Source organism: Schistocerca nitens, chromosome 2, assembly GCF_023898315.1.
Source record: "Schistocerca nitens isolate TAMUIC-IGC-003100 chromosome 2, iqSchNite1.1, whole genome shotgun sequence".
Classification (NCBI taxonomy): Eukaryota; Metazoa; Arthropoda; class Insecta; order Orthoptera; family Acrididae; genus Schistocerca; species Schistocerca nitens.
The window spans coordinates 449912687-449927414 of NC_064615.1; the positions used below are offsets into that span (position 1 = coordinate 449912687).

The 14728-nt window shown below is 43.3% G+C and overlaps 1 protein-coding gene across 1 annotated transcript in view; it reads left to right on the forward strand.

Moving 5' to 3' along the window:
• The window catches only part of LOC126236318 (esterase FE4-like), a 91124-nt gene that overhangs the window by 63618 nt on the left and 12778 nt on the right, over window positions 1-14728 (forward strand). The window contains exon 8 of the mRNA XM_049945532.1: window positions 13068-13233. Within this exon, the coding sequence (XP_049801489.1) occupies window positions 13068-13233 (166 nt within the window). The remainder of the gene's footprint in view (window positions 1-13067; window positions 13234-14728) is intronic.

Genomic DNA, 14728 nt, shown 5'->3' on the forward strand with positions numbered 1-14728 from the left:
GGAAAAATAAAGGTGCTGTTGCTCTCCTTTCTAAGGCCGTAGACAATGACGGTGGCTCAAAACCATTAGTAGTGCATTGTATTATTCACCAACAGTCTTTGTGTGGAAAACATTTAGATATGTCAGAAGTTTTAAAGCCAGTTATTTTACCTTGCCGTTGGTGGGGAGGCTTGCGTGCCCCAGCGATACAGATAGCCGTACCGTAGGTGCAACCACAACGGAGGGGTATCTGTTGAGAGGCCAGACAAACGTGTGGTTCCTGAAGAGGGGCAGCAGCCTTTTCAGTAGTTGCAGGGGCAACAGTCTGGATGACTGACTGATCTGGCCCTGTAACACTAATCAAAACAGCCTTGCTGTGCTGGTACTGCGAAAGGCTGAAAGGAAGGGGAAACTACGGCCGTAATTTTTCCCGAGGGCATGCAGCTTTACTGTATGGTTAAATGATGATGGCGTCCTCTTGGGTAAAATATTCCGGAGGTAAAATAGTCCCCCATTCGGATCACCGGGCGGCGACTACTCAAGAGGATGTCATTATCAGGAGAAAGAAAACTGGCGTTCTACGGATCGGAGCGTGGAATGTCAGATCCCTTAATCGGGCAGGTAGGTTAGAAAATTTAAAAAGGGAAATGGATAGGTTAAAGATAGATAAAGTGGGAATTAGCGAAGTTCGGTGGCAGGAGGAACAAGACTTCTGGTCAAGTGACTACAGGATTATAAACACAAAATCAAATAGGGGTAATGCAGGAGTAGGTTTAATAATGAATAGGAAAATAGGAATACGGGTAAGCTACTACAAACAGCATAGTGAACGCATTATTGTGGCCAAGATAGATACGAAGCCCACACCTACCACAGTAGTACAAGTTTATAGCCGACTAGCTCTGCAGATGACGAAGAAATTGAAGAAATGTATGATGAAATAAAAGCAATTATTCAGATAGTGAAGGGAGACGAAAATTTAATAGTCATGGGTGATTAGAATTCGTCAGCAGGAAAAGGGAGAGAAGGAAACGTAGTGGGCGAATACGGATTGGGGCTAAGAAATGAAAGAGGAAGCCGTCTGGTAGAATTTTGTACAGAGCACAACTTAATCATAGCTAACACTTGGTTCAAAAATCATAAAAGAAGGTTGTATACATGGAAGAAGCCTGGAGATACTGACAGGTTTCAGATAGATTATACGAGGGCGGTTCAGAAAGTAACCTCCGATTGGTCACAGTGCGGGTTGTGGGGGGAGTAGCGACGCCATCTGTGCGTTCACGCACTCAACAGGTCAGTCGGCATCAAGCCGTGGTCGAGTGAACGTCGTACCTGCGCTAGTTTAGTTTTTGTGGCAGTTTGAAATGTGTGCTGCAATAGAAAACCCCGCCAAATGTGAAGTGCGTGCTGTCATAAGGATTTTTACAGCCAAAGGATATTCTGCAGCAGCTATTCATCGTGAGCTTTGTGCCGTGTACAGACCAAGAGTTATGAGTGAAGGAGTTGTCCGTGAATGGGTACGTTTATTTAAAAGTGGACGAGAAAACGTTCATGATGAAGAGAGGAGTGGTAGACCATCATTGGTGACTGACGAACTCGTTCAGACAGTTGATGCAAAAGTTCGTGAAAATCGACGTTTCTCAATGTCGGAGTTGTCTACTGATTTTCCACAGATTTCTAAGACTCTCTTGTACGAGATAGTGACAGCAAGATTGGGTTACCGTAAGTTCTGTGCACGATGGGTGCCCAAAATTCTTACCGACCACCACAAAACTCAAAGAATGGCCTCTGCATTAGACTTTCTGTCACGTTATGAGGACGAAGGAGAACCATTGTTAAACAGAATCGTGACCGGTGACGAAACCTGGATTAAGTACGTGAACCCTGAGACAAAAGAACAATCAAAGATGTGGGCACATTTAAATTCGCCTACCAAACCAAGAAAAGCCTCGCAAGATTTTTCTGCCAGAAAACTGATGGCAACGGTGTTTTGGGATGCCAAAGGGGTGTTGTTGGTTGAATTCATGGAACGTGGTACGACCATTAATCAAGACGTGTACTGTGAAACAATAAAAAGTTACGACGGGCTATACAGAACAAACGCCGTGGTATGCTGACTTCCGGTATCGTTTTTTTGCACGATAACGCCCGTCCTCACTCTGCTCGCAGAACAACGGCCCTTCTTGAGTCCTTCAAGTGGGACGTTATCAACCATCCACCTTACAGCCCAGACCTGGCGCCAAGTGATTATCACCTCTTCATGCATTTGAAGAAATGGCTCGGGTCACAGCGGTTTGATGACGACGAAGAGCTCAAAGATGCGGTCACAGGCTGGCTCCAGGCACAAGCGGGTGATTTTTATGCAGAAGGAATTTCAAAGCTTGTGAAGAGATACGATAAGTGCCTCAATCGCTATGGAGACTATGTAGAAAAATAGTGCAAAGATGTAGTTGTAAGATGTATATATTAAAATATTTTTATTTGACTTGGTGTATTTTTTTAAATCAACCGGAGGTTACTTTCTGAACGGCCCTCGTATAATGGTAAGACAGAGATTTAGGAAACAGGTGTTACATTGTAAGACATTTCCAGGGGCAGATGTGAACTCTGACCACAATCTATTGGTTATGAACTGTAGATTAAAACCGAAGAAAGTACAAAAAGGTGGTAATTTAAGGAGATGGGACCTCGATAAACTGACTAAACCAGAGGTTGTACAGAGTTTCAGGGAGAACATAAGAGAACAATTGACAAGGAGGGGGGAAAGAAATACAGTAGAAGAAGAATGGGTAACTTTCAGGGACGAAGTAGTGAAGGCCGCAGAGGATCATGTAGATAAAAAGACGAGGGCTAGTAGAAATCCTAGGGTAACAGAAGAAATATTGAATTTAATTGATGAAAGGAGAAAATATAAAATGCAGTAAATGAAGCAGGCAAAAACGAATACAAACGTCTCAAAAATGAGATCAACAGGAAGTGCAAAATGGCTAAGCAGGGATGGCTAGAGGACAAATGTAAGGATGTAGAGGCTTATCTCACTAGGGGAAAGATAGATACTGCCTACAGGAAAATTAAAGAGACCTTTGGAGAAAAGAGAACCACTTGTATGAATATGAAGAGCTCAGATGGAAACCCAGTTCTAAGCAAAGAAGGGAAAGCAGAAAGGTGGAAGGAGTGCATAGAGGGTCTATACAAGGGCGATGTACTTGAGGACAATATTATGGAAATGGAAGAGGATGTAGATGAAGATGAATTGGAAGATATGATACTGCGTGAAGAGTTTGACAGAGCACTAAAAGACCTTAGTCGAAACAAGGCTCCGGGAGTAGACAACATTCCATTAGAACTAAGGACAGCCTTGGGAGAGCCAGTCCTGACAAAACTCTACCATCTGGTGAGCAAGATGTATGAGTCAGGCGAAATACCCTCAGACTTCAAGAAGAATATGATAATTCCAATCCCGAAGAGAGCAGGTGTTGACAGATGTGAAAATTACCGAACTATCAGTTTAATAAATCACGGCTGCAAAATACTAACGCGAATTCTTTACAGACGAACGGAAAAACTGGTAGAAGCCGACCTCGGGGAAGAGCAGTTTGGATTCCGTAGAAATGTTGGAACACGTGAGGCAATACTGACCCTACGACTTATCTTAGAAGCTAGATTAAGGAAAGGCAAACCTACGTTTCTAGCATTTGTAGACTTAGAGAAAGCTTTTGACAATGTTGACTGGAATACTCTCTTTCAAATTCTGAAGGTGGCAGGGGTATAATACAGGGAGCGAAAAGCTATTTACAATTTTTACAGAAACCAGATGGCAGTTATAAGAGTCGAGGGGCATGAAAGGGAAGCAGTGGTTGGGAAGGGAGTGAGACAGGGTTGTAGCCTCTCCCCGATGTTATTCAGTCTGTATATTGAGCAAGCAGTGAATGAAACAAAAGAAAAATTCGGAGTAGGTATTAAAATTCATGGAGAAGAAGTAAAAACTTTGAGGTTCACCGATGACATTGTAATTCTGTCAGAGACAGCAAAGGACTTGGAAGAGCAGTTGAACGGAATGGACAATGTCTTGAAAGTAAGGTATAAGATAAATATCAACAAAAGCAAAACAAGGATAATGGAATGTAGTCGAATTAAGTTGGGTGATGCTGAAGGAATTAGATTAGGAAATGAGACATTTAAAGTAATAAAGGAGTTTTGGTATTTGGGGAGCAAAATAACTGATGATGGTCGAAGTAGAGAGGATATAAAATGTAGACTGGCAATGGCAAGGCAAGCATTTCTGAAGAAATTTGTTAACATCGAGTATAGATTTAAGTGTCAGGAAATCGTTTCTGAAAGTATTTGTATGGAGTGTAACCATGTATGGAAGTGAAACATGGACGATAAATAGTTTGGACAAGAAGAGAATGGAAGCTTTGGAAATGTGGTGCTACAGAAGAATGCTTAAGATTAGATGGGTAGATCACATAACTAATGAAGAAGTACTGAATAGGATTGGGGAGAAGAGAAGGGATCGGTTGATAGGACATGTTCTGAGGCATCAAGGGATCACCAATTTAGTATTGGAGGGCAGCGTGGAGGGAAAAAATCGTAGAGGGGGACCAAGAGATGTATACACTAAGCACATTCAGAAGGATGTAGGTTGCAGTAGGTACTGGGAGATAAAGAAGCTTGCACAGAATAGAGTAGCATGGAGGGCTGCAGCAAACCAGTCTCAGGACTGAAGACCACAACAACAACAACAATTATATCAGATCCCGTGCACTCAGTTATCGCCAGTTCCGCGAGTTTCTTGAAGATATTGAGGAAAGCGACTTGCCATATTATACTACAGTGCGCTGGCTTAGCTGCGGTAAAGTTCTGACCCTTTTTTTTAACTCCGAACAGTAATTGAAATTTTTTTGAACGAAAGAAGTCGGCCTCTGTCTGAGTTAAGGATCGGTGAGTGGTTATGACTGCTAGCATTTCATACAGACTTAACTAAACATATGAATGACCTTAATTTAAAATTGCAAGGTGAAAACCAGCTTCTGCCTGATTATACACGCATGTTAAGTCCTTTCGACAAAAGATTTGTTTGTTTCAATCTCAGTTGAACAAAGTATGCTTCATGCATTTTAATACATGCAAAACATTCAGTCAGCAAACTGAGATTCCGTTTCCTGTAACTTTCGCAATTGAAGCTTTGGGCGCTTTAAAAATTAATTTTGAATCACGTTTTTCAGATATCGATGCAAATTCAAACGATATCAAGATATTTCTAAATCTCTTTGACGTCTATATAGAAGCGTTACCACAGAACTTCAGTTTGAAATTATTGATTGGCAATGTAGCGACTTTTTTAAAGAAAAACATTCAAAGTCAACATTACTGGAATTTTATAAGTGTCCTCCATCCACACAGTTTCCAAATTTACATAAATTTCCCCATGGACTTTTTTCCGCTTTTAGCACTACTTATTTGTGTGAAGAAACTTTCTCCAAAACGAAACATGCAGAAAGTATTTACAGATCAAAATTGAGTGATGAGCATTTGAAGTCGCTGATGATTATCTCTTATCAGTAAACTTGATCCACAACTGGAGGTAATTATGAAAGGAAAGTTACAGCTACATAAAAGTCACTAATTATCACTAAGATGTCAAATTTCTTTACGTGAATACTCTAACACTGTGAGTTTTCAAGATATAAATTAATTACAGTTATTTTATACATCAGTTACAACTAAAATATCCAATATCATTATGTACATCAGGTATTGTATTTTCTTTAAATTGCCTTTAAATAAAAATTATTTTATACGATTTCGTTGCTATGTGTATTTTGCAAAGTAATCAAAAGAAATTGAAACCTCGCTTAAGAAGCAACTTCCATAATGGTTCATTACTAAGGCTAGTCGCCGAAGTGGCGTCCATCTGAAAGACTTGCACCAGGCTCGTGAGGAGAATAAAATGCAAAGAATTTTTTTACTTAAAATGTTTTCGCCAAACTAATCTGTTAACCGTTCCTTTTTTTTTCACTATCGCACGGAGAATGGTCTGTCTGTTTATAGTGGTTGGCCTTCCGCTTTGTAAAGATAGAGCTCCAACAATGTCGCGGTGTATTGGTCGCGATAGGCCTAGAAACTCAATTGTTGGCAATATAGGTACCACCTCAAATATTTCGCGGGCCGGATACCGGGGATGTCCGGCCAACTAACGCGGGCCGGTTTGCCGGCCCTCGCGAGCCGGTTTCGGACCGCGGGCCGTAGTTTGGAGACCCCTGTTCTATTGAATACAAAATAACAACAAAAATGGTTCAAATGGCTCTGATCACTATGGGACTTAACTTCTGGGGTCATTAGTCCCCTAGAACTTAGAACTACTTAAACCTAACTAACCTAAGGACATCACACACATCCATGCCAGAGGCAGGATTCGAACCTGCGACCGCAGCGGTCGCGCGGTTCCAGACTGTAGCGCCTAGAACCGCTCAGCCACCCCGGCCGGCATAACAGCAATAATTAAACTGATTTTTTAACGTTTGAGTATGTAAACTGTACTTACATCAAAAGTAACTACTTTGGTTATATAAATGTACAGAAGTTACGCGATCTACCTTTTATTATTTATAAAATACAATTTATATTTTTTAACTATATAAAATACACAATAAACTAACACTGGACCATGTGCGTCTCTAATTGTGTGCAAAACAAGCAAACAAAAGACGAAGAGATGCCGTCGACTCCCAGTTTCTCTCTCACATATTATGTTGCTTTCCTCATCAATGTTACCAATACTGCCAGTAATTCTACGATTTACTGCGTCATTTTTATACTGTACGAAGCCAACCGAATCGTAGTTTTGTTATAGAGCAACTCTAGTCACTGGTTTGTACAGCTCTGCACGCTAGTCTATCCTGTGCAAAACCTATTCTCCTCTGCATAACTTCTTCTTCTTCCTCCTTGCTTTTTCCCGCATATCTTATGGGGTCGGCACTGTTATATATGTTGCGGAAATATTAGTGGCAGTTGGTGGTCGACTGCCCTTCCTGTCGCCATCACTCCTCCCCCCCCTCACCCCCCCCCCTACCACCACCACGGGACGGAATCTGTGCACCCATTCTATCTGCGTCGAGAGTGAATCTCTTGTTCAAGTGTGGCAAAGTAATTGTTTGTGTAACTTGTAGCTGCGGCGGGACGTGGGCGCCGCCGCTGCATTACCTATTTGGATTTTGGGAACCGCCTAAAAACTACAGCCAGGCTGGACGTCTCACCAGCCCTCGTCATTAATCCGCAACGTGGGTCAATCTGGGCCGGCTCGTCTCCCGCATGGGATAGCAACGGTTCCTTCTTTTCTGGAACATCTGAACTCCCTCCATCCAAGCATCTGTTTCACCATGGAGGTAGAGAAAGATGGTGAGCTCCCGTTTCTGGATGTTTTGGTTCGTAAAAAAGGAGACGGCTCCTTGGGTCACAGTGTGTTCCGGAAGCCTACGCACACAGACTTGTATTTACAAGCTACGAGCTGTCATCATCCCTCACAGCGCAGCGGTGTATTACGGACGCTAGTGGATAGGGCTAGAGCCATCTCAGATCAGGACAGCTTATCGGCAGAGCTTAGCCATCTCCGCTCTGTGTTTGCCCAGAACGGGTACTCCGAGAAGCAGATCCGGAATGCATTTCGACCAGCACGCTCCATACCTCAAGAACAGCCTGAAGAAGCAGAGAACACCACGGGGTTGGTTTTTCTACCGTATGTCGGTGGCGTGTCTTTTAAGATGGGCAGAATTTTCAAGAAATACCGGATTAAATGTGTTTTCCGGCCCCCAGCACGAGTGCAATCAATGCTGGGCTCTGTTAAAGACAACCTCGGCTGGAGGAGACCAGGAATATATAAAATGCCGTGCCACTGTGGGAAGTCTTATATTGGCCAGACGTGTCGTACGGTTAAAGACAGATGCGACGAACATAAACGTCACACGAGGTTGGGTCAGCCAGAGAAATCTGCGGTTACTGAACACTGCCTTGACACGGTACACGGCATGAATTATGAAGAAACGAAGATCCTCTCGTATGCTTCGACATACTGGGACTCCATCATCAAAGAGGCGGTCGAAATACGTATAAGCAGTGACCTAGTAAACAGAGACACGGGGTTTCACCTGAGCAAAGCCTGGGAGCTAGCCTTGGCGGCACTAAGGAACCGTCAACCGCAGATTAGCAACTGCACCGAGTCCACGCAGATGGGAAACCTTAGCGCAGATGCCTAAATCGCGCGCCAACACCTCGCGCGCGCGAACGGGGTTCGTCGCTCCCGGCCGCATTTTCCCGCGCCGCGGCGCGCTCCCGCAGCCCGCGACCCGTTTCTCCAGCAGAGGGCTCTGGTATTCGACGCCGTCTACGATTGGTCTTCGATAACGTTATGCCGCCGCTGGCGCCTGCGCTTTCTAGAAAGCCAACATATAAATTGGCGAGCTTCTCAGCGACGCGGGCCGGCCGGAGTGGCCGTGCGGTTCTGGGCGCTACAGTCTGGAGCCGAGCGACCGCTACGGTCGCAGGCTCGAATCCTGCCTCGGGCATGGATGTGTGTGATGTCCTTAGGTTAGCTAGGTTTAATTAGTTCTAAGTTCTAGGCGACATGCTCTCCTCCCCTCCATCTACCCCTCCTACCAACTTTGATCCTCCCGCCCTCCTCCTGTGCTTGCTCCTCTGGGCGCCCTCCCACCCTTCTCTCCCTTTTCCCTCCCTCCTCCATTTCTCCCCCCTCCTCCCCCGGGCTTCCCCTCCCCTGTCCCTCTCCTCCTGCCCCCATCTCCTCAGCCATTGGCATCCTTTTTCTCCTCTCTCCCCCACCTCACCCCTGTTCCCTCTTGGCAGGTCCTCGGACTCGCACACGCTAAGTGGACATTCGCGCGCCGGAGATCACCGCCTTCAGTGTTTCGTGTGTGCCGTCATGTTTAGTGTTCAGTGTTCACCGTCACACTCCATCGTTCACCAGTGCCATCGTCTTCTTCAGTGTTTGTGCGTCGTGTCAACTGTTCGTAGTGTGGATTGTCATCGAGTGTGGACGGCTTCATGTTTTTTTATGTTCATGTGTCTACTGTTTTTTCCCGCCGTTTTTCCCAGTGATGTATCTTCTCTGTTTATATCATTGTACTCTCTTCGGCTGAAGAGCGGCGTATTGTGCTGCTGCCAGCCTACCTGTTCCACAGGTTTTAAACTCACATTAAAGAAAAAAAAATAATCAGCGACGCGTCAGTAGCACCTTAAGATGGCGGGCAGTTGTCTCGCTGAAATATGTGCGGTTTTTTACAATATTATCCGGCGTAATTCCCGGGAAACTATCAAGCTGACTATTCCTTGATGTGAAATGTTTTTTTCTTTTTCTTTATTCCCGTCTTTGATCACAATATACAGTCCTTCGACGTTGCCCGGTTTCAGTCAGTAATGGCCATCTTCAGATCAACAATATAAAAAATATACACCTACTGGGCAGTCTAGCTTTCAAAACAATACAGCATTTCACATCACAATATACTCTCACACAATCTGGAAAATGTACAGATAAAATAAGGTAAAGCGTACCTGTTCTACACCATGTCCTAATGTGATAAAGCCGTAATGGCATCCTCAAAACATATAAATACATTCAGCAAAGCATCGTCACGTAGAACTAAAGTATGGTGTAAAATAGACCACATCGTCCAGACAGGACACAGGACTCCTCGATGTCTCCGGATGCGTCCTATCAAGCGATCCTTTGATTTAGTCAAGTTTGCCACGAATTTCTTTTCTTCCTAATTCGATTCACTACCGTCTCGCTAGCTGATTCATAAAAATGTGGGAATTCAGCCGTCACCAAACTTTGTCTGCTGTTAATATTTGACGACTGAACAGTTTACAGTAGAAATATTAGCAACAGGCAAAATTTGCTTATGACTGAATTTCCGCGGTGAGAACATGAAAACTGACACCCCTTGTTATCCAGTCTACTCGTCTAAGCTTCAGTATCTTCTGTAGCAGCACACTTCACAAGCTCCTCTTCGTGTCTGATCTGCTTTTGATCCATATTTCTCTTCAGTATGAGGCTATGCCCCAGACAAATAACTTCAGAAAAGGTTTCTAATTTAAGACGTAAACTGAAAAAAGACCACATTGAGGAAGAACAAATGTAATGTAATGAAGAATGAAATCAATTCAGAGTCAAAAATGGCTAAACAATAATACTCAAAGGACAAATGCAAAGAAGTGAGTGAAATTATCAAGGAATCTGCCTATAAATCAGTTAAAGAGTTCTTTGGAAACAGACAAATAAAATGCAGTGGATTTCAAAATGGGGATGGAATTTTATTATATGCACAGAAAATAAAGAAGATCTGGTACTGGAGAAAGCTGAAGAAATCGATCCGTAAGAAGAGGGAGACTATCTTGCGCGATGAGTACGACCTTGCGGTCAGGCAGCTAAAACCTGGGAAAACCACTGGATTTTACGATATATCAGCAGAATTCATGCAGGCTGCTGGAGAGCAGCTACATGAAGAACTGTTCCATCTCATACAAGTTAAACAGGAAACCGGGGAGCTACCAACAGACTTTAAGAAATGTATCACAGTTCCAATATCAAAGAAAGCATGTGCAAACAAATGTGAACAATATAGGGCTCATAGTTCGGAAACACACGCCTCGAAGATCTTCGCCTCTATCATTCTAAGGCGGATAGAAGGCAGAATTGGAGAGACTGTCATGAAGTATCAGGTTGGTTGGTTGGTTTGGGGAAGGAGACCAGACAGCGTGGTCATCGGTCTCATCGGATTAGGGAAGGATGGGGAAGGAAGTCGGCCGTGGCCTTTCAGAGGAACCATCCCGGCATTTGCCTGGAGTGATTTAGGGAAATCACGGAAAACCTAAATCAGGATGGCCGGACGCGGGATTGAACCGTCGTCCTTCCGAATGCGAGTCCAGTGTCTAACCACTGCGCCACCTCGCTCGGTGAAGTATCAGGACAGAAGAACAATGCAGGGGCAGTATGGAGAAGAGGTGGCTGTGGTACGGTGTGGAGTATATCAGGAAGATGTTACTATTAAGCAGGATGTAGAAACAGGGTTGCTCACTCTCTCCTGTCTTCTTCAGTGCATACATTCAAAGGACAATAGATGGTGCTAGAGAGAAACTAGGAGCTATAGGAGGAATTAAAATTCATCGTAAGAAAAAATAGACATGCTAGGACTTGCTGATGATATTGCAGAATTAACTGAAGATGGAGAACAGTTAGGATGCTGGCCCAGGCGGAAACAACCTTCCGCTCTTCCCATAATATGAAAATTAATAAAGGTAAAAGAAAAATCTTAGTGGGAGCAGACAAAACTTCGTTACCGAATGCTCACTTAACAATGAGCGATTGGAGACGGTTGAATCCTTTGCCTCCCGAGGGAGCAAAATTAGATCAGACGGAAGGCCAAGGAAGGATATTGTAAGCTGAATCCATCAACGAAAACCGATTTTAACAAGAGAAGAAACGTTTTCACATCCAGCAGCATAGACAAACATCGCAGGACAAACCTCATAAATAGTTTCGTTGGGAGTATGGTGCTGTAAGCAGTTGAAACACTCGGAGAAGCAGAAAAACATAAAATAACAGCCTTCTAGATGGGTGCTACAGCTGAATGCTCAAGATATCCCGGATAAACAAGATGTCAAACGAAGACGTGCTCCACAGAGCGGAGGAAGAGAAGCCTTGTCTCCTGAAGGTAATCGAATACAAAAGAAAACATGGGTCACCATCTGCTGAGACATGATGGTATCATTAAAAGTGTCATTGAAGGGACTGTAGAAGGGATAAATACAAGAGGCAGACCGAGACTAGAAAACATCAACCAAATCATGGAGGATACCAGCTGCAGCACGTATACCAAGCTCAAAAGGAAGGCCGAAGACAGAAATGCATGGCGAACTGCTGATGGTTGAAGACCTAAGAAGAAGAAGAAAAAAACCTATAATAGATGTCGACAAATTCCTGTAGGCAGAAACCATTTTCTTGCTATTAACAATCTGCATTTTAAACCCTCTCTACTTTGTCTATCACCAGTTAGTTTTCTGTCCAAGTAACAAACCTCATCTACTACTTTTCTAATCCAATTGCAACAGCTTCTTCTGACGTAATTCGAGTACATTTCATCACTCTCGTTTTGCTTCTCTTTATGTTGATCGTTTAACCTGTTTTCAAAGTATTATGCATTCCGCTCAAACGATATTTCAAGTCCTTTGCCGTCTCAGATGGAACTACAACGTCGTCGGCAAGCCTCAATGTATTTTTTTTTTTGTCTCCTTCCTGAATAATAATTCCATTTCCATACTGCTCCTTGGCTTTCTTTATTACCTGCTCAATGTACAGAATGTATAACATACGACATAAGCTTCAGTTTTACCCTACTCTCTACTGAGTTACTGCTTCTCTTTAGTATCCCGCTAATCTGCGGCCTGGTTGTTGAACAAGTTGTATAGACCCTTTTGCTCTTCATATTTGATCTCTGCAGCCTTTAGAATTTCAAAGGATGTATTCCAATCGTCATTGTCAAAAACTTTCTCTATTAGTATACAAATGCTATAAATGTAGATTTACCTTTCCTCAATCTACACTATCTTCTAACTCGCAGTCTCAGTATTGCCTCGCATATTCTTAAATTTCTTCGGAACCCAAACTGATCTTCCGCAAGGCCTATTTCTACCAGAGTTTTCCTTCTACTGTAAATAATGCGTGTAACCATGAATTATTAAATGACGGTTCGCTTACATTCACATGTGTCAGCAGCCGAACTATTTGAAATTGGAATTATTACATTCTACTTGAAATATTAGAGTATTTCGCCTGTATCATATATCATACCTCACATAGAATATTTTTACCTGTCTACATTTTCCCAAGTATCTCAGCAGTTCTGAGAGATGTCTTAGGAGTGATTTAGCTTGCTTTTTCGGATATTTCTGATTTTTACTTTATTTTAGGTTGCGCAATGAACATTGATTACACATTACTATAGAATTATTTGACCATTTCATTTAGCAAGGTAGGCGAGGCTGTTCTAAGATAGATTCTCTGTTTTCAGCTGCGAGGCGACGCGATGTTCACCTACCCCGCAGTGAGAGCGGCAACAGCTCACAGTGCTAAGTCTGTGGCATCTGTGTACTTTTACAAATTAGATGCCTTCAGAAAAATGGTCCTAGGAGATACAGTTCCAGAAGAGGTGAAGCAACAGGCAGAAAACACTGATGGTACACGACAATTATGTCCTCCGTTGAACAGTTGAATGAAAATAAAAAAAATCGGTGACTAAGCTTAAAAATATAGAGATATAATAAAGCAAAATCACTGAGTGGTGCAAATTATTGGATAGTTTCATAAGACAATATTTCACCGATACTGAACGTAATTATTTGATCATACCATTTTCCCAAAGCCGTAAGTTTGAAACTTGTACTCTGACATTCTAACGAGTACCCTCAATTCCAAGGCACATTCCCTGCTTCCAGCTTCTGGTCGATCTGATACCTTCCAGGGACTGATACTGATAATAGCTAACGACGAGAAGTAAGCAGCTTTTGCATATTTTTACATGTAAGTCACATTCGCAAAGATAGTCCTATGGAATTGATGTACTATACATCAGACTGCCAAGACTGAAACCTAAGGTCTCTCAAGCGTGTCCGCAATGGCGTTCCTAATGGGTGTGATATTAACGCCATCTCAAGTCTGGCAGCACATTTGGAGGTAAGTGAATGTATGTCTGGTTCTTGGCAAAAACGCACAGAAACAGCTCAAACACTGAGAAAGACAGCGAACAACGCGTGAAAGTGCGCAGACTGTTGACTGCAGATGACGTAAAATCAATCCATCGACATACCAGGTCACAATTTAGTTAGTCTCAAATGTTGGCTTGTCAATATGGTGGGGGCATTATCCGTTTGGAAAATGAATTTATATTCTTTCTCCCTCTCCACGAGCTGTGGAACTTACCACTGATCTATCGTGTTCAGGTGTCCTATAGCAAATCACTCGGTGAAGAAAGATGTTTCCCTTTATGATATCATAAACAAAAAAAAAAAAAAGACGCATCACGAAGGAAGTATCCGAATGGGGCGGGACTCGGTGGAAGATTACAGTTTCAGAAAAATTGGATGATTTATTAGAGAGAAAGAACTTCACAAATTGATCATGAATAGTGCGCTGGTCCAGCTATGGCCCTTGTGCAAGCAGTTATTCGGCTTGGTATTGATTGATGGAGTTATTGGGCGTCCTCCTGCGGGATAGCGTGCTACATTCTGTCCAATTGGCGGGTTACATCGTCAAAATCTCGAGATGCTTGGAGAGCCCTACCCTTAATGCCCTAAACTTTCTCGATTATGGAGAGATCAGGCGACTTTGTAGGTGGAGGTATGGTTTGGTAATCATGAAGACAAGCAGTAGAAACTCCCAGACCACCATTCCCAGTTCTGGAATTACGTCAGGCGACAGACAGTCTGGCTGGTTTACCACCACAGCCTGAAGCGTCTCTGGACGCGTCTTCGGCCTGGAATCTCACAGACTGGAGTAGAATTGTGCGATGAATCCCGCTTTGAACTGAGCCCCGATGGCCAACGAAGAAGTGTCTGGAGACGGCCCAGAAAGCGGTCGAATTCCAACCTCACAGGAGTAACGCTCTGCGGTGCCATTTAACTTCATAGCAGACCCCCTTTGCTGTCAACCGTGGCGTCCTTACAGCACAGCGGT